The sequence below is a fragment of the Hypanus sabinus genome, chromosome 2 (assembly GCF_030144855.1).
Source record: "Hypanus sabinus isolate sHypSab1 chromosome 2, sHypSab1.hap1, whole genome shotgun sequence".
NCBI classification, from domain to species: domain Eukaryota; kingdom Metazoa; phylum Chordata; class Chondrichthyes; order Myliobatiformes; family Dasyatidae; genus Hypanus; species Hypanus sabinus.
Window position 1 is genome coordinate 4,295,559 of NC_082707.1, and position 19,981 is coordinate 4,315,539.

At 42.2% G+C, this 19,981-nt stretch overlaps 1 protein-coding gene across 2 annotated transcripts in view; it reads left to right on the forward strand.

Moving 5' to 3' along the window:
* Window positions 1-19,981, forward strand: part of abcf3 (ATP-binding cassette, sub-family F (GCN20), member 3) — a 190,980-nt gene that overhangs the window by 36,315 nt on the left and 134,684 nt on the right. For both annotated transcript variants that reach the window (XM_059991476.1, XM_059991485.1), the window contains exon 5: window positions 895-992. In XM_059991476.1, the coding sequence (XP_059847459.1) occupies window positions 895-992 (98 nt within the window). The remainder of the gene's footprint in view (window positions 1-894; window positions 993-19,981) is intronic.

Genomic DNA, 19,981 nt, shown 5'->3' on the forward strand with positions numbered 1-19,981 from the left:
AACGTTATGAACAAACAAAATGGTGAATCCCATAAAATGGCCAACGAGACATCTTTCCTGTGTGTAGGCAGAAGAGATTAGTTGGTCATTTGATTACTAATTTGTTTTGTTCAGCACAACATTGTGGACTGAAGGGCCTGTACTATTCTATGTTCTCTGCTCTAAGTGTAGCCACAGATGAGGAAGGACTGCACTTTGGGGTAAGGTGAGGTGATTCTGCATTTACAGAAGGTGAATGGTGGAGACCAGCAAATCCAGCACTGGGTTGCAATTAGTCGCACCACTCACAACCCTTTACATTGGTGGCACAGCAGTTTCAAACAACTGGGAATACACAGCCTGCACAAACTCTCATGGTCCCAGAACATATACTACTCAATCAGGAAAGCTCACCAACACCTCTACTTTCTGAGGAGGCTGAAGACAGTCTATGCACATCTGCCCTTCCGTCATTCTACAGATATGCAGTAGAGAGCATCCTGACAAGCTACATCACTGCACGGTATGGATTCTACACTACAGTGGACAGGAGGGCTCAGCTACGATAGTCAAAACTGCCCATCGTATCATCAGCACCAACCTACAAGCCATCAATGACATATGTACAGGAATGTGCTGGAAAAAGGCTAGTAAAATCTTGAAGGATCACACCCTCCTGCTCATAGATTTTTTTGACCCATTCCCATCTTTGAGGAGGCTACATAGCATCCATGCCAGGACCACCATACTCAAAAGTAGTTTTTCTTTCCCTTCCTCACACCCAACCACCACTGTTTTGTCATTTACATCAGTCACCTTATGCGTCACTTTATGGACATACAATCAATCTATGTACATAAGCTCTCTGAATCTTGATTCCTGACTTAACACATTTTTCATTCATTGTGATTTCAGACAGTAGATGCGAAGAAACTGGAGAAAGCTGAAGCCAGGCTGAAAGCAAAGCAGGAGAAGAGGACTGAGAAGAGTTCACAGAAGTCAGCAAGCCCCTTGTAAGTATTGAGCATGTCCATCTGTATGATTTGAGTGGCACTTTGCAGGTGCTGCAGCCATTAGAGATAACATATTAGATTGATCTGCTTGAGATGTAGCTGCAGGGCATCTCGGATTGGGTGCTCAATGCTGATTGTCCATTGTTTCCAACAGTGTTAGGCCACCAGTGCAGGAGAAATTTTAAAGTGGAAAAGCCATTGCACTTGAGCAGTTCCACTCTCCGAACCTCGTCCAGGTCCAGTGATACTAGTAGCCATCACAAACTGGTGTCTTTGTTGGTTGCTGTGATGACCATGGTATCTTCTGTGCTTACAGTGCCCTTCACTGTCCATGAAGTATTGCAGAATTGCCTTACTGGCCGTTGGAGATCATTGCTGATCTCATCAGTCCAGTCTGCCGGAACAGACTCCACATGCTGGGACAGGCATGTCCCTGTCTTACTGGTTTATAGGCATGCCAGCTGCCATCACATGGTTAGTCCACCTGTTGAAATGGTGTACTGGGGTGCAGCTACTGTTGCATGTGAACAGTTACTTGGAGCGATAGGTGAGAGCTTAGTGTCAGGCTAACAGGCCTACAGTTTCCTTTCTGCTGCCTCCCACCCTTCTCAAATAGTAGAGTAACATTTGCAGTTTTCCAGTCATCTGGTACAATGCCAGAATCTATCAATTCTTGAAAGATCATTGTTAATGCCTCCGCAATCTCTCCAGCTACTTCCTTCAGACCCCAAGGGTGCATTCCATCAGGTCCAGGAGATTTATCCACCCTCAGACCATTAAGCTTCCTGAGCACCTTCACATACTTCACTTCCCTGACACTCTTGAATGTCTGGTATACTACATACGTCTTCCACTGTGAAGACTGATGCAAAATACGCATTCAGTTCTTCTGCCAGCATGGTCTCCTGAAAAGAAAATCCTGCCTGACAAACTTACTGCAATTCTTTGAGGAATTACAAGCAGGGTAGACAAAGGTGATGCAGTAGATGTGGTGTACTTGGATTTTCAGAAGGCCTTTGACAAGTTGCCACACATGAGGCTGCTTAGCAAAATAAGAGTCCATGGAATTACAGGGAAGTTACTATCGTGGGTGGAGCATCGGCTGGTCAGCAGAAAACAGAGTGGGAATAAAGGGATCCTATTCTGGCTGGCTGCTGGTTACCAGTGGAGTTCCACAAGGGTCGGTGTTGGGACCGCTGCTTTTTACTACATACGTCAATGACTTGGATTAATGGATTTTTGGTTAAATTTGATGATGATACAAAGTTAGGTGGAGGAGCGGATAGTGTTGAAAAAACAGCCTGCAGAGAGACTTGGATAGTTTAGAGGAATGGGCAAAGAACTGGAAAATGAAATACAATGTTGGAAAGTACATGGTCATGCACTTTGGTGGAAGAGACTATTATTTAGATGGGGAGAGAATTCAAAATGCAGAGATACAAAGGGACTTGCGAGTCCTTGTGCAAGATACCTAAAGATTAACCTCCAGGTTGAGTCAGTTGTGAAGAAGGCAAATGCAAGTTGGCATTTATTTCTAGAGATATAGAATATAAGAGCCGGGATGTGATGTTGAGGCACTTTCTAGACCACACTTGGAGTATTGTGTGCAGTTTTGTGCTCCTTATTTTAGAAAGGATATACTGACATTGGAGAGGGTTCAGAGAAGACTCACGAGAATGATTCCAGGAATGAAAGGGTTACTGTATGAGGAACGTCTGACAGCTCTTGGGCTGTATTCCCTGGAGTTCAGGAGAATGAGGGGGAATCTCAGAAACATTCAGAATGTTAAAAGGCCTGAACAGATTAGATATGGCAAAGTTATTAGATATGGTAGGGGATTCTAGGACAAGAGGGCACTCTGCCATCTCTGCATCTCTCATTACAATATCTCCAGAGACATTTTGTATTGGTCCTATATCTACCCTCGACTCTCTTTTACTCTTTATATACTTATAAAAGCTTCCATCATCCAAATCACTGACTTGTAGAATAAAAAGAATCAGTCCTAATACAGACTCCTGTGGAACACCTCTACTCACCGGCAGCCAGTCAAAAAAAGGCTCTTTTTTTCCCACAGGAATCTTTTTTGTAGGACCATAGGCTTCGAGCTTTTACACAACAACAATTGATTCTCCTCTGTTTATCCTGCTTGTTACTTCTTCAAAGAATGCCAACAGATTTGTGAGGCAAGATTTCCCCCTGCGGAAACAGTGCTGACTGCGGCCTATTTTACATGTGCCCTAAAGTATTCTAAGACCTCTTCCTTAATAATTGACTCCAACATCTTACCAACTACTGAAGTCACACTGACTAGCCTGTAGTTTCCTTTCTTCTGTTTCTCTCACTTCTTGAAGAGTGGAGTAACATTTGCAATTTTCCAGTCTTCCAGAACTATCCCAGAATCTAGTGATTCTTGAAAGATCATTGTAAATGCCTCCACAATTTCTTCCGCCACCTGTTTCAGAACTCTGGTGTTTACACCATCTGGTCCAGGTGACTTACCTAATGTCAGACCTTTTAGTAGACGTCTGCTGCCATGCTGAGGCCAATCTCAGGTTGGAGGAGCAACACCTCATATTTCATCTGGGTAGCATCCAACCTGACAGCAAGAACATCAATTTCTCTAACTTCAACTAATTTCTCTTGCCTCCCTTTTTTTTTCATTCCCCATTCTGGCTCCCCTCTCACCCCTCTCTTACCTGCCTATTACCTCTCTCTGGTTCCCCTCCCCCTTTCTTTTCTCTCATGCCTCACTGTCCTACCAGATTCCTTTTTCTTTAGATTTTTACATCCTTCACCGATCTCCCAGCTTCTCACTTCATTCCACCACCCCCCCCCCCCATCTCACACCTACCCATCTTCCACCTCATCTGGTTTCACCTATCACCTTCCAGCTAGCACTCCTCCATTTGCTCCCACCTTCTCATTATGGCTTCTTCCCCTTTCCTTTCCAGTCCTGTCGGAGGGTCTTGGCCTGAAACATTGAATATTTATTCCTCTCCGTAAATGCTACTTGACCTACTGAGTTCCTCCAGCATTTTGTGTGTGTTGCTCTAGATTTCCAGCATCTACAGAATCACATGTTAGAATCTGCAAGGTTTGTAAGTAGTTTAAACACAGGAGATTCTGCAGATGTTGGAAATCCAGAGCAGCGCACGCAAAGTGCTGGAAAAACTCAGCAGATCATGCAGAATCTATGGAAATGAATAAAGTCAAAGTTTTGGGCCAAGTGCCTTCATCAGGACTTAAAAAAAAGGTGGAAGATTTTAGATATTAAAGAAATGTGGAGGAGGGGAAGGAGAACAAGGTAGAAGGTGATAGGTGAAGCCAGGTGGATGGGGGAGGGGGAGATGAAGGAAGAATCTGGGAAGTAGATGGAAACGGTTAAGGGGCTAAAGAAGAAGGAATCTAATATGAGAGGAGAGTGTACCATGGGAGAAAGGGAAGTGAAAGGGGCATGGGGGCAGGTGATAGGCAGGTGAAGAGGAAAAGAAAGAGGGGAGCCAGAGTGGGAAATAAAGGGAGGGGAAAAATCAGATTCTAAGCAGCATATAATGAATTCTAACTCACTCCAGCCCTCCTATTGTAGGGCAGTGAGCTGCAGGTGAATAGTGCTTTATGAGGAATGGAAAATTGACTAAGAAGAATTGCCTTCTGTTTGTGCTCATTCGCCGGTCCAGGGATAATATTGGCACAGCTTTATGAGCAGCGCTTTTTAAAATATTTCTCTCAAAAAAATAAGCCTCATCAGCTCTTTGGCTCCTGTGAGCAAGCATTCTGTCTCTTTGAAGTTACCCAGCATGTCCCAATATTGCACTTTGTTTTTCCCAGTCTGATCAACTGTTATAGAAAGGTGTAGTGGAGCATTTTGGCCAGGAGTCCTTAAAATTCTAAAGATTAGCAGCAGTTATTAAAAATCCATCTTCTCCAGAGCATTCAGGTGCGATTCTACACCGCCATCATAGAGAGGATCCTCACTACTACTGTCTGGTTTGCTGCAGCATCCTTTCACAATATACAAAACTACAGCAAACTGTCAGGTCAGCAGAAATGGTCATTTGCTGCAGTCTACCATCACTGCAGGATTTGTATATATCTAGGACAAAGAATCAGGCAGGAAAAAAATCATTGCAGACACTACCAATCCTGCAAACTGCCTTTTCTAAAAGTTCCCTTCTTGTAAGTGCTATAGAGCTATTAAAACAAAACTTCACACTATCTTAAAAGTTTCTTGCCACAGACAGTTAACTTGATCAACCATTCTAGTTCACTCCTCCCCACCCACCTCTTGTCGATTACAACCGTCACTGGACTGCACTATGAACACTTCACACAATTCTTATATTTGTATTTATGTATTCACATGTTATTCCATATCTGTACTTTATGTTTGATGTAATTCTTTGTTTTTTGTTATTGTTGAATGTTTTTTTTGTTGCATGCCACACCTTGACCAACGCTCCACAGCAAATAACTAATACCTGTAAATATATAAAGTGAATAAAGTTGATTGTCCTTTTTTGTCACATGCCTAGTGAAATGTACGATGAAATGCATTATTTGAGTCAAGATTTGCTGGGGCAGCCTGCAAGTGTCATCACAGTTCTGCCACCAACATCACTGTCCACATCTTTGGAGCTCCCAGAGAAATCTCACAGGGACAGTGTCCAAACTCTACAGATAGCAGTGAGAGTTGATCCTTAACTTACAGCTGGTGCTGTAAAACTGTTACACGAGCGCTGTGTTACCAGGCCATCCTTTCTGTGTCACAGAGAATGGATCGTGAATCCTCTGAATTTATTGGAGGACAGAAGGGAGCATTTGTGAAAAAAACAGTTTGTAGGGTTAGTTGGGGAAAGTGGTAACATAAATAGTTGGAAACAGGAGGGGGAGACTGGGATCTGTTAAATGGAGAAGAGGAAAACAGGAGAATGAGCTGTGAAGAAAAATGTGAATGTAGCAGAATCGGGGTCTGTGACAAGAGGGAAAAGAAATTAATGGGGAGTCATTAAGATAAAGAGGCATAAGGAAATAGTTACTTGATGAACAAACTGTAAAACTGAGTGGTTTAGGCTAACCTTGCTGATTGTAATTTTGAGTTTGAAGATGACAGAGTCCTTGTTGATGATAGATGAATGATAAGGAGGGTAAAATGGAGACCCTTAATGGGAACAATCTTTTCCCTTGGGTAGTGAAATCCAATACAAGGATTATAGGTTTAGTGTGAGAGAGGAGAGATTTAAAAAGGGCCCAAAGGCCAACTTCTTCACCCATAGGGTGGTGAGTGTATGGAATGAGCTACTAGAGGAAGTGGTTGAGACAGGTACAATGGTTTATTTAAGAAACACTTGGAACTCCACATTGAAGGCGTGGAGTGTAGGCGATTTGGGTCCAGTTGGGTGTGCGCTGTGGCCGGCATGTTGGCCTGACAGGCCTGTAGCTGTGCTGTTTTGCTCTGTGACTCTGACAGCATTCACATCCACCGTCTCTTGCTTGAGCATGAAAGATCAGGCTTATTGAAACTGGGCAGGGATTGTTATTGAAGCTGGATATAACTATGGTTCCAACATCTTAAAATTTGGAAGGGAATTTCTCTAAGCTGACTGAAATAGCACAGTTTCCAAGTAACAAACATTTGTGATATAAAGACCTAAAATGTTTTGAGTGCTGAAAGTGGAAGATATTGTTTCATTTTATTTCTCTTTTGGAAGGATTGTAGAAGTATGTTTCTGGTTTAAAAGCTGATAAGTAGTGAGTTAACATATAAACTTCAAAACACCCATGAAGTAGGTTTCTTCTGGACCTGCTGCCTGTGATGTGGTTAGTCCTCTTGCAGATGAAGTTATTGTAAGAAGTTGATGTTTTCTTTTCATATTCTTGTTTTTATATTTTAAGGGTAATACTGTGGGTTATTCATACTGCCAGATTTTTGGGTTATTTCAGGGTAACAAAAGTTTGAAACATTCCCAAGGCACAGTTTCTTTGAAAAGTCAAAAAAAAATGGCAGATGCTGAAAATCTGAAATTAAAACAAGTCCAAATTCAATTTATTGTTATCTAACCATACACATGTATACCACCAAATGAAACGATGTTTCTTGGGACCAAGGTGCGCAACACTGTACATATAACTCATAGACAACACACAAAGTAATGTTACCGCAAATAAATTAACAGATAATAGGGTGTGCATTTATGACACAAGTTAAAAAGTAAAGTATAACACTGCTGGTGCTTTATGTGTGATGAGACCTGGTTAGTGGCAGAGAGTTCAGTAGTCTCACAGCCTAAGAGAAGAAGTTGCTTTCCATCCTAACCATTTTTGTTTTAATGCTACACTACCTCCTTCCTGATGATAGGAGATTGTTGGACAGATGGGAGTGATTATTGACAATGCCAAAGGCCCTCCATATGCAGCGCTCCTGATAAATACCTCTAATTTGTGCAAGAGAAGCTCCTCTCAGTAGTCCTTGCAGTCTTTTATAGGGACTTGCGGTCAAAATCTTTGCAATTCCTATACCAGTTAGTGATGCAGCTGGTCAGGGCTCTCAATGGTACCCCATTAAAAAACATTGTTAGAGTGGCGGGGAGGAGGGAGCCGCAATCACATCAATCTCCTTGGGAAGTGGAGACACTGTGTGCTTGACCAAAATACTGGAAACCGCTGGAGTAGCATCTGCCAAATGCAAAGTAGTTTAAGTTGTACATGAAGATCCATCAAGCACAGTTCTGAGGAAATGTTTGACCTGAAACATTAATTGTATTTTAACCTTTAACCTCTTGACCTTTCCATTTTGCTGTGCTGAGTTGTCCCAAGAGAGAAATAAGCTGTCTGACTCTCTCACTCTCACTCACTCAAACACCTCCTTAAACTAGGCAATCAGCAAGATATCCCCAGCCTCTCACATAAAAATAATAATGGTGGTTGTCCATCATGTCTGACAATGACAGGAATCCTGTGCGGGAGAGTATTTAAAGTGGAAAAACTAGGACAGTTCCTCTCTCTCAACCTCAGAAGTCCAAGTCCAGTGGTACAAAGAAATGTCACAAAATGGGGTCTTCCTTGATTGCCTTGGATGACATGCCTTGTGATTCCCTTTGCTTTCCATGGAGCATTACAGTACCACCTTCATAGCCATTGGATCTCACTGCTGGAGCTAACCTCGCATGCTAGGAAAGGCATGTCCCTATCTCATCAGGGTATGAGGCCTGCAGGCTGCCCTCCCCTGGTTTAGCCCCTGTACTGGGCTCTGGTTACTTGAAGACACATGTGAGAGCTGAGTGTCCGGTGGGGACCAAAGGTGAGTAAGCTGCCCCAGAATAGACATGACAAGCCCCTTTATCAGAGATGCTATCCTCTTCCTGGACACCCCTTACGCCCCTCCTCCCAAAAAAAAAATTATTTATAGAGCACTTTTCATATGGACAATGTAGTTCGAAGTGCTTTACAATGTGATAACGTGCAAACAATAAAAAAGCATGAAAATAGACAAGCCCCTTCATCAGAGATGCTATCCTCTCTCTAGACACCCCATACACCCCTCCTCCCAAAAAAAACTTATTTATAGAGCACTTTTCATATGGACAATGTAGTTCAAAGTGCTTTACAATGTAATAATGTGCAAACAATTAAAAAAAATGAAAATAAAAGAAAAAAAGATGTCAGGTAAATGCAAAATTAAATAAATTAGTTTTGAGCTGGTTTTTGAATGTATCAACTGAGTGAACTGATCTTTCAAGAATCACCAGGTTCTGGAAAGGTTTCCGAGGACTAGAAAATTGCAAATGTCACTGACCTCCTGAAGAAAGGAGGGAGGCAGAGGAAAGGAAACTATAGGCCAGTTAGCCTAGCTTCAGTGGTTGGAAATATGTTGGAATCCATTATTAAGGCTGAGGTTTTTGGGGTACTTGGACCAAAGTCAGTGTGGTTTCCTCAAGAGAAAATCTTGCCTGTCGAATCTGTTGGAAATCTTTGAGGAAATAACACTCACAAAATGCTGGAGGAACTCAGCAGGTCAGGTGGCATTTAGTTAAATGAAAAAGAGGTGCTGTTTTGGGCTGAGACCCTTCATCACGACTGGAAAGGAAGAGGAAAGCAAACCAGAATAAAATATTTGGGGAGGGGGAAAGAGGATAGCTAGGAAGTGATGGCAGAAGATGTGGGTAGAAAAGTTAAGGGGTTGGAGCAGAAGGAATCCAATGGAGAGAAGAGAGGACCACAGGAGAAAGGAAGGAGGAGGGAACCCAGGGGGAGTAATGATCAGGTAAGGAGAGGTGAAAGGTCAGTGTGGGGATTGAAGGAGGGAGAGAAGAAAAATACTTTTCCACCAGGAAGAGAAATGGACAATCTTGCTATCATGCCATCAGGTTGAAGGCTACCAAAGTATTGCCCCTCCACCCTGAAGGTGGCCTCACCTTGGCAGAAGAAGAGGCCATGACTGACATGTGGGAACATGAATGGGAATCAGAGTTAAAATGTTTGGCCACTGGGAAGTTTCACTTTGACAGATGGAGCAGACTTCTCAATGACGCAGTACCTGATGGGTCTCACCAATGTAGTGGAGGCTATATTGGGACCATTGGAGACAATAGGCAGCCTCAGCGGATTCACGAGTGAAGTGTTGCCTCTCTTGGAAGGACTGTTTGGGGCCCAAATCGTGGTGAGAAAGGAAGTGAATGGGTAGGTGTAGCACTTCGGCAGTTTGCAGGGACGTGCAGGAGTGAGATTAGTGGGGAGGGATAAATGAGCAAGGGAATTATGGAGGGAGAAATCCCTGCGAAAAGTAGTGTAGGAAATTATGTGTTGGCTGTGGAGGCTGATGTGGTGGTAGGTAAGGACAATAGGAAATCTTATCACTGTTAAGGCAATGGGAAGATGGGGTGAGTGCATGTCGCAGATGTATGGGAAATGGAGAAGATGCAGGTCAAGTCAACATTAGTAATGAAGGACAGGAAGGCCTTATCCTGGAAACAAATGTGGTGGAGGCAAAGGATTGACAAAAGATAGTCAGTGGATGTTGTTTACAGAGGTACCGAGGAGACATCAGGGGTAAGTTGAGTGCATGGAACGGGCTGCCGGCAACGGTGTTGCAGGTGGAAATGATAGGGTCTTTTAAGAGACTCCTGGATAGGTACGTGGAGATTAGAAAAATAGAGGGCTATGGGTAAGCCTAGGTAGTTCTAAGCTAAGGACATGTTCAGCACAGCTCTAAGGGCTGAAGGGCCTGTATTGTGCTGTAGGTTTTCTGTGTTCTACGTACTTGGATTTTCAGTATGTTATTGACAAGGTGCCACATAAATTATGTTGCTTAAAAGATAAGAGCCCATGGTATTACAGGAAAGATGCTAGCATGGGCAGAGGATTGGCTGACTGTTAGGAGGCAAAGATACATATATGTGTGTGTTTATATATGTGTGGACATGGAGAAGATGTTCCTGCAGTGGACACAATCTGTACTTTTTATTTAATTTATTGTTTTTATTGCTAGGTATTACAATGTATTGCTGCTGCAAAACAACAAATTTAATGACATATGCTAGTGATATTAAACTTGATTCTGATTCTGTATTGATGACTCTGTGGTCAGGTTACCAATGATACAAAGATAGATGGAGAGGCAGGTAGTTTTGAGGAAGCAGAAAGTCTGCAGACAGACTTAGACAGAATGGAGAATGGGCAAAGAAATAGCAGATGGAATATAGTGTAGGGAAGTGTATGGTATGCACTTCAGTAGTATGAGTAAAAATGTAGATTATTTTCTAAGTGGGGAAAATATTCCAGATTCGGAGGTGCAAAGGGGCTTGGGAGATTCGCTAAAGGTTAACTTGCAGGCTGTGTTTGGTGGTAAGGAAGGAAAAATGCATTGTTAGCATTCATTTTGAGAGGACTATGATATACTGCAACCTACTGCAAGGTTCAGGCTTTATAAGGCATTGTTCAGACCCCACTTGGAGAATTGTCAACAGTTTTGGGTCTCTTATCTAAGAAAAGATGTGCTGGCATTGGAGAGGGTCCAGAAGAGGTTCATGAAAATGATTACAAGAATGAAAAGGTATGCGGAATGAGGAAAGTTTGATGGCTCTGGGTCTGTACTCACTGGAATTTAGAAAAATGAGGGGGGCCTCATTGAAACCTATTGAACATTGAAAAGCCTAGATAGAGTGGACATGGAGAAGATATTCCAGCAGTGGAGGAGTCTAGGACCAGATGGCACAGTCTCAGAATAGAGGAATGTCCTTTTAAGACAGAGATGAAGAGGATTCTTTTTTAGCCAGAGGTTGATGAATCTGTGGAATTAATTGCCACAGAGGCTGTGGAGTCTGAATCATTGAGTATATTTAAAACAGAAATTGATGGGTCTTGATTTGTCATGCTGTCAAAGGTTACAGTGCGAAGGCAGGAGAGTTAATTAATTAGACATGATGGAATGACAGAGCAGACTTGATGGGTCAAATGGCCTTATGGAGTCTGCATTCTTTATAGTTTTATGTATTGTATTCCACACTTCAGGAGGTTCAAAAAAAACTGACCTGCCAATTAGCTTTTGAGGGAGATTATTTAAATTTAAGAGACTGCTGGAAGTACACTTGAGAACTCAAGCAGGATTATAAAACAAAACTGATTCTGTGTGTACTCCAGTCCCAGACTATTAAGAGCTTTAAATAATAAGTAAGAGAACTTTAAAATCAATTCTAAGAGATCCAGGAAGCCAATACAAAGTAGCTAGGATGAGAGTAGTGTGATTCCTCATCCTGGTTTTAATTAAAAATTTAGCAGCAAGGTTCTGAATGAGTTAAAATTTGTAAATAGATTGCTTTGGAAGGCTAGTAGAAAGTGTATTCCACAAATCTAATCCATTCCATATAAAGGTGTGAATTAGTTTTTCAGCATCATTAAGTGACAGAAACAGGCGTAACTTTGAAATATTTCTGAAGTGTAGAATATCTGAGGTATTCGATTTGTATAACTCACCCGTGCACACCATCTCTGTACCTTGTTTTCTCACCACTGCAGTGTCCTTGAGTGTTTTACTGAGGAGCCTCATTTGGTCAATCGGTTTATTATTGTTAGACATACAGTGAAAAGCTTGTTGTTTTGGCAGATGCTCCCCCAGCTGATACGTATCTCCAGCACTTTGTTTTTATTTCAGATTTCCACTATCTGCGACTTTTTAACATTTTGTAGTGTAGTAGTTAGTGCAATGTTATTACAGCTTGGGGCATTCTGGAGTTCATTTTGAGAATCCTTTGTAAGGAGTTCAGATGTTTTCCTCATTACAGCGTGGATTTCCTCCGGGTGCTCTAGTTTCCTTCCAGATTCTAAAGACATCCCAGTTATTAGGTTAATTGCTCATTTTATTGTAGAGCACAGAACAAGCCCTCTGTCCAAACAGCAACCAACCGTTTAACCCTGTCCTAATCACAGGAGAACTCATCATAACAAATTACACCTTTGGACTGTGGGAGGAAAGTGGAGCCGTCAGAGGAAACCTTTCTTTCCTCAGGAAGAAAATAGGCTAGTGTTAAATGGGTGGGTTGCTGGGCAGTGCGGATCATTGCTACAGAAGGGCCTGTTCTGTAGTGTATCTCTAAATAAATAAAAATGGTTGGGTTGAGTTGATCTCTAATCTTGGCAAATTATTGCAAGCATTCCATCACCGTGCAAAGAGATATCATTAGTGCATGACTGTTCAACAATCAGCAGTGCACTTTGCTTTATAACAGCAGTACTTTGTAATTTTTGCATTTTTATTATCATTTACTACAGTAAGAAATATATTCATTAAATAAGTCATGCAAAATGAGAGCAAAACATAGTGAAGTGGTGTACATGAGTTCATTGTCCATTCCAAAACATAATGGAGGAGAAGAAGTTGTTCTTGAAGCATGGAGTGTTTGTCTTCAGGCTCCTGTATCTCCTCCCTGGGGGTAGCAATAAGAAGAGAATACGATCTAGGTCAGGTTTTCTCAACTGGGATTCTGCAAGAGGTCGCTTGGGGTTTTGCAAGAGATTGTGCTGAAAGAAAAAACATCATTTTTTTGAACTTCACATGACACGCGATGCTAGCGCTTGCAGTGGTAGGCAGTGACCGAGCAGCCCTGTTAGTAATCACATTAGCAGTCTCTCAGCCCAGTCTGGCAGGGCACAGTAGGACCGTGTTTGTTTGCTTGAGTCCATTCTCAGTTTTTGAAGCAAGAAAGGGGAGGCCATTGATAATTGATGAGCGTTGTATCGCACAGAGATGCTGATGAGAAGTGTGAAGTGAATTTTCAGAGCATTGAATGGAATCATCCATTTTTATATTTTATGAACCCCTGTGTTTTACAGATGTGTTTAATGGTCCAGTGTGGTGATTTTTGAATTACAATCTTCTGAGTCATTCCACTGCACTAGAGCAACAACGGACACAAAAAAAGTCTGTCTTTACAATGAAAACTATTTATCAATGGGTTTTACACGGACCGGTGACCCATGTCGTCCAATTCCACTGTGCCTAGTCTATGACAAACAATTTACAGATGCAGCAATGGCTCCAGCAAAATTGAAAAGATACTTAACTACAAATCACAGCCACATGATGCATAAGAGTGCTATTGGAATCTCAAAGCAAACAACGTAAAGCTTTTATCAGTAAAGTCACAGTCAGTAAAAAGAACCAGCAATTAAGCTGTTTAAGTAGCAGAACTTATTACCCAGAAAAGGAAAAGTCGCACGATAAGTGAGAATGTAATAATGCTAGCATGTAAAATCATAGTGGGTAAAATGCTAGGACAAGATGCACTACAAGATATTGAAAAGGTTTCGTGTTCAATGGTGATGATGGCTGGTTCTTTGCTTGCAAAGATCAGGAGGGAAGAAGGGTTCTCAGGCGAGAAGGCATAATCTTTGGTGACTGTAGAGGCTAATTCTGGTTCTGAAGATACTGTAACAGTAGGGACATGGGAACTGTTGGGATGCTGCCACTTGGGTAGAAGGATCCTTCCTGATTCTCCTCTTCTCATCAGCAGTCGCTGTTCTGGATTCCTCAAAATTCTTGGCTACGCCGTGGAACAGAGTTCTCCAGTGGTTTCAGTCACAAGCCAGCTGCTGCCCATTGTTGACCTCGATATTTGACTGAGAGAGCTGCTGCTTAAGTTGGTCTTTGTACCTCTTGCATGGGGCACCATGATCTCTCTTGCCCTGAGAGAGTTCTCCGTAGAGTACTGTTTTCAGTAATGTGAGTTGTCTATGCGAGACACATGGCCTGGCCAGCAGAGCTGCTGAGCAGCAAAGTGGCTTCAATACTTGGAAATTGAACCTCATTGTTGGAGACACGATCCTGCCAACTGATATCCATGATGGAGCAGAAGCAGCGCTAATGGAAGCACTCGAGCAACTGGATTTGCTTGCAGTACAGGTCCCAGGCTTTGGAGCCGTATAGCAGTGTTGTGACAATAGCAGCCCTGTACACCTGGATTTTTGTGGACAGATGCAGCTGGAGGTTCTTCCACACTTTTCTGGAGGTGTCTGAAGGCAGAGCCAGCTCTGGTGAGTCGATTGTCAACATCCCTCACTACCGTAGTATTGTTGGAGACGACACTGCCCAGGTAGGTGAACTACTCAACAGTGGTGAGAGGATGATTGTCAGTGGTGATCAAAGCGGGTTGTAAGTGTCACGAGGGAGCTTCTGATGGAGAATCATTGATTTTTTTCAGCCTGGCCATTAAGTCAAAAGCCTCTGCAGCCTGTAGCGAGTCCTCTGTGTGTGTGGGAAGAACACTGTTGACCATATCTAATAGCTCGAGAATGGGCTCTTGCAAAGTTTTTGTTCAGGCAAAGAGGTGGTCACTCAGACAGTACAATGAGTCGATGTATTGATAACCTGTCACGTGATGCTGAAGAGGTTTTGTGTGATAAACTGGAAAAAAAAACAGCTTCTCTATTCAGTTTGATGAATCAACAGATTTCTCTAATAAATGTCATGTTGCAGCATTTGTAAGATTTGTAAATGATAGTCAAATTCAAGAAAACTTTTTTTGTTGCAAACAGCTACCTGAAGTAAGCAAAGGCCAAGATACTTTTAATGTTTTATCTTCATTTCTGGAAACAAAAAGTCTATCTCAGAGGAACTGTCTTGACCCATCAGTGGTTGGCTTCATGGGAGGTTGCTCTTGTTTTTTAAAAAAAAAGAAAATCCTGACATTGTCACATCACCCTGCTTTCTTCACAGACATGCTGATATCAAAATCTCTTGGAGATGAAATGAAAAAAGTTCTGGATGATGCTACAAAAATGGTTAACTTTATTAAACAAAGACTAGTTCACTTGAGAATGTTTTAAAAAAACCTGTGAAGACGTGGACAAAGAGCACACCAATATACTACTACATACAGAAATCTGGTGGTTTAGCGGAGGAAGAGTTCTCAACAGGGTTTGAACTGGAAGGTGAATTACAGGGGTGCTTTCAAGAAAATAGTAGGCCAGATTTTGCTGAGTGTTTTGAAGATGAAGAATGGCTGCAGAAACTAGCCTACTTAGCAGACATTTTTCATCATATGGGCCAGTTAAACAAATCTCTGCAAGGCCCTGGAGAAAATGTTTTACTTCAAGTGGCAAGATTCTTGAATATAAAAGGAAACTGAATCTGTGGAAAAATCATGTTGCAAAAAGAAATCTTTAAATGTTCCCACTGCTGCTTGGGCTTGAGAGTGAGTAACAATATCAGTAAGTCTCACGTCTTATTGAAAACCACCAGTATCCTGCCATTCATAGGAAAACAAAGAACATTTTGCTGCAGTTTTCAACTTCTTGAATGTGTGAGGAAGCTTTTTCTTGTTTTATAAGCATTAAGACCAAGGATAGAAATTGTCTAATTTCAGTTGATGGTGAAATCCATGAGTGCTTATCTCAAGCTCAACCCAGAATTGAGTATTTTCATTTCTTCGGCAGTTTGAACGGGGTATGACTGCACAAGCGCGTGAAAGTCGGCCCGTGAGGCAGTGAGAGAACTTAAAAAGCAAGCAGATTGAGAAGGGCTGGTCAGTTCTTCAGCAGTTTGAATGGGGCACGACTGCGCAAGCGCGTGAAGTTGGCCCGTGAGGCATTGGGAGAATTTAAAAAGCAAGCAGATTGGCGATGGAGTAGTGGGAGACAGAGTAGGAAGGCTTTGGCGAGCAGAGGCCGAGGACAAGCTTGCTCCCAGTGAGGTAAGGCCGGGTAAGCTCCTTTAATAACTCTAATTAGCTTAGAAGTAGGTAATGGAGGCAGCAGTTAGGGCAGTTGAGTACTCCGTTTGCAGTATGTGGGAAGTCAGGGCGAGCACAATTGTCCCTGATGACTACACCTGCGAAAGGTGCATCCAGCTGCAGCTCCAGACTAACCATGTTAGGGACTGGAGCTGGATGAACTTCGGATCAATTTGGGAGGCAGAAATAAACAGGAGTTACAGGGAAATAGTCACCCCTCAGTGTCAGGAGACAGGAAGCTGGGTGACTGTCAGGAGAGGGAAGGGGAATAGACAGAATGAGCAGAGAACCCCTGTGGCAGTTTCCACCAATAATAAGAATATCATTTTGGATATTGTTGATGGGGACGACCAAGTTGCAGTGGTTGCATCTCTGGCACCAAGACTGGACCCTCAGCTCAGAAGGGTAGGAGAGAAAAGAGGAGAGCAGTAGTGATAGGGGATTCGATAGTTAAGGGGACAGACAAGAGGTTCTGTGGAAGAGATTGAGAATCCCGGATGGTCTGTTGCCTCCCTGGTGCCAGGGTCTGCGATATCTTGGATCGAGTTCTCAGTATTCTCACGAGGGAGGGTGAGCAGCCAGATGTCGTGGTCCATGTAGGGACCAATGACATGGGTAGGAAGAGTGAAGAGGTCCTGAAAGGTGAGTTTAGGGAGTTAGGCACCAACTTAAAGGACTGGACCTCCAGGATAGCAATCTCAGGATTGCTACCAGTGCCACGTGCAGGTGGGTTTAGAAATAGTAAGATAGTGCAGATCAACACGTGGCTGAAGACATGGTGCAGGAAGGAGGGCTTCAGATTTATAGATAATTGGGCAGTTTTCCAGGGAAGTTGGGACCTGTTCCAGCAGGACGGTTTACATCTGAACTGGAGGGGGACAAATATTCTTACAGGTAGGTTTGCTAGAGAGGCTCCAGTGGATTTAAACTAGATACGAGCGGGGAGGGGAACCAGAGTGTAGGAACAGATGTATGGGAGAAGGAAGAAAAACAAGATAGTAAAGTTGTTTGCACTGTTGGAGATAAACAGAGAGTAAGAGGTGGAGAATTTCTTAAATGCATTTATTTTGATGCTAGGAGCATTATAAGAAAGGTGGATGAGCTTAGAGCATGGATTGATACCTGGAAATATGATGTTGTAGCTATTAGTGAAACATGGTTGCAGGAGGGGTGTGATTGGCAACTAAATATCCCTGGATTTCGTTGCTTCAGATGTGATAGAATCGGAGGGACGAGAGGGGCAGGTGTTGTGTTGCTTGTCAGAGAAAATATTACAGCAGTGCTCTGGCAGGATAGATCAGAGGGCTCGTCTAGGGAGGCTATTTGGGTGGAATTGAGGAATGGGAAAGGTGTAGTGACACCTGTAGGGGTGTATTATAGACCACCTAATGGGGAGCGAGAATTGGAGGAGCAAATTTGTAAGGAGATAGCAGATATTTGTAGTACGCACAAGGTTGTGATTGTGGGAGATTTTGATTTTCCACACAGACTGGGAAGCCCATTCTGTAAAAGGGCTGGATGGTTTGGAGTTTGTAAAATGTCTGCAGGATAGTTTTTTGCAGCAATACATAGAGGTACCGACTAAAGAAGGGGCAGTGTTGGATCTCCTGTTGGGGAATGAGATAGGTCAGGTGACAGAGGTATGTGTTAGGGAGCACAATGGGTCCAGTGATCACAATACCATTAGTTTCAGTATAATTATGGAGAAGGATAGGACTGGACCCAGGGTTGAGATCTTTGATTGGAGAAAGGCTAACTTTGAGGAGATGCGAAAGGATTTAGAAGGAGTGGATTGGGACAATTTGTTTTATGGGAAGGATGTAATAGAGAAACAGAGGTCACTTAAAGGTAAAATTTTGAGGGTGCAGAATCTTTATGTTCCTGTTAGGTTGAAAGGAAAGGTTAAAAGTTTGAGAGAGCCATGGTTTTCAAGGGATATTGGGGAAAAAAGAAATATCTACCATATATATAGGCAGCATGGAGTAAATGAGGTGCTCGAGGAATATAAAGAATGTAAAAAGAATCTTAAGAAAGAAATTAGAAAAGCTAAAAGAAGATACAAGGTTGCTTTGGCAAGTAAGGTGAAAATAAATCCAAAGGGTTTCTACAATTACATTAATAGCAAAAGGATAATGAGGGATAAAATTGGTCCCTTAGAGAATCAGAGTGGACAGCTATGTGTGGAGCCAAAAGAGACGGGGAGATTTTGAACAATTTCTTTTCTTTGGTATTCACTAAGGAGAAGGATATTGAATTGTGTAAGGTAAGGGAAACAAGTAGGGAAGTTATGGAAACTGTGGTGATTAAAGAGGAGGAAGTACTGGTGCTTTTAAGGAATATAAAAGTGGATAAATCTCCAGGTCTTGACAGGATATTCTCTAGGACCTTGAGGGAAATTAGTATAGAAATAGCAGGGGCTCTGACAGACATATTTCAAATGTCATTAGAAACTAGGATGGTGCCGGAGGATTGGCGTATTGCTCATGTTGTTACATTGTTTAAAAAGGGTTCTAAGAGTAAACCTAGCAATTATAGGCCTGTAAGTTTAGCGTCAGTGGTGGATAAATTAATGGAAAGTATTTTTAGAGATGGTATATATAATTATCTGGATAGACAGGGTCTGATAAGGAACAGTCAACATGGATTTGTGCGTGGAAGGTCATGTTTGACACATTGAATTTTTTGAAGAGGTTACAAGGAAAGTTGACGAGGGTAAGGCAGTGGATGTTGTCTATATGGACTTCAGTAAGGCCTTTGACAAGGTTCCACACAGAAGGTTAGTTAGGAAGGTTCAATCGTTAGGTATTAATATTGAAGTAGTAAAAAGGATTCAACAGTGGCTGGATGGGAGTTGCCGGAGAGTAGTGGTGGATAACTGTTTGTCAGGTTGGAGGCTGGTGACTAGTGGTGTGCCTCAGGGATCTGTACTGAGTCCAGTGTTGTTTGTCATATACATTAATATGGTAAATTGGATTAGTAAGTATGCAGATGATACTAAGATAGGTGGTGTTGTGTATATTGAAGTAGGTTTTCAAAGCTTGCAGAGAGATTTAGGCCAGTTAGCAGAGTGGGCTGAGAGATGGCAGGTGGAGTTTAATGCTGATAAATGTGAGGTGCTACATTTTGGTAGGACTAATCAAAATAGGACATACATGGTAAATGGTAGGGCATTGAAAAATGCAGTAGAACAGAGCGATCTAGGAATAATGGTGCATAGTTCCCTGAAGATGGAATCTCATGTGGATAGGATGGTGAAGAATGTTTTTGGTATGCTGGCCTTTATGATTCAGAGCATTGAGTATAGGAGTTGGGATGTAATGTTAAAATTGTACAAGGCCAAATTTGGAGTATTGTGTACAGTTCTGGTCACTGAATTGTGGGAAAGATGTCAACAAAATAGAGAGAGTACAGAGAAGATTTACGAGAATGTTACCTGGGTTTCAGCACCTAAGTTACAGGGAAGGATTGAACAAGTTAGGTCTTTATTCTTTGGAGTGTAGAAGGTTGAGGGGGGACTTGATAGAGGTATTTAAAATTATGAGAGGGAAAGATAGAGTTGACATGGATAGGCTTTTTCCATTGATAGTAGGAGAGATTCAAACAAGAGGACATGAGTTGAGAGTTAAGGGGCAAAAGTTTAGGGGTAACACGAGAAGGAACTTCTTTACTCAGTGTGTGGTAGCTGTGTGGAACGAGCTTCCAGTAGAAGTGGTAGAGGCAGGTTCGATATAATCAAACAAGTAAAATTAAAGTAAAATTGGATAA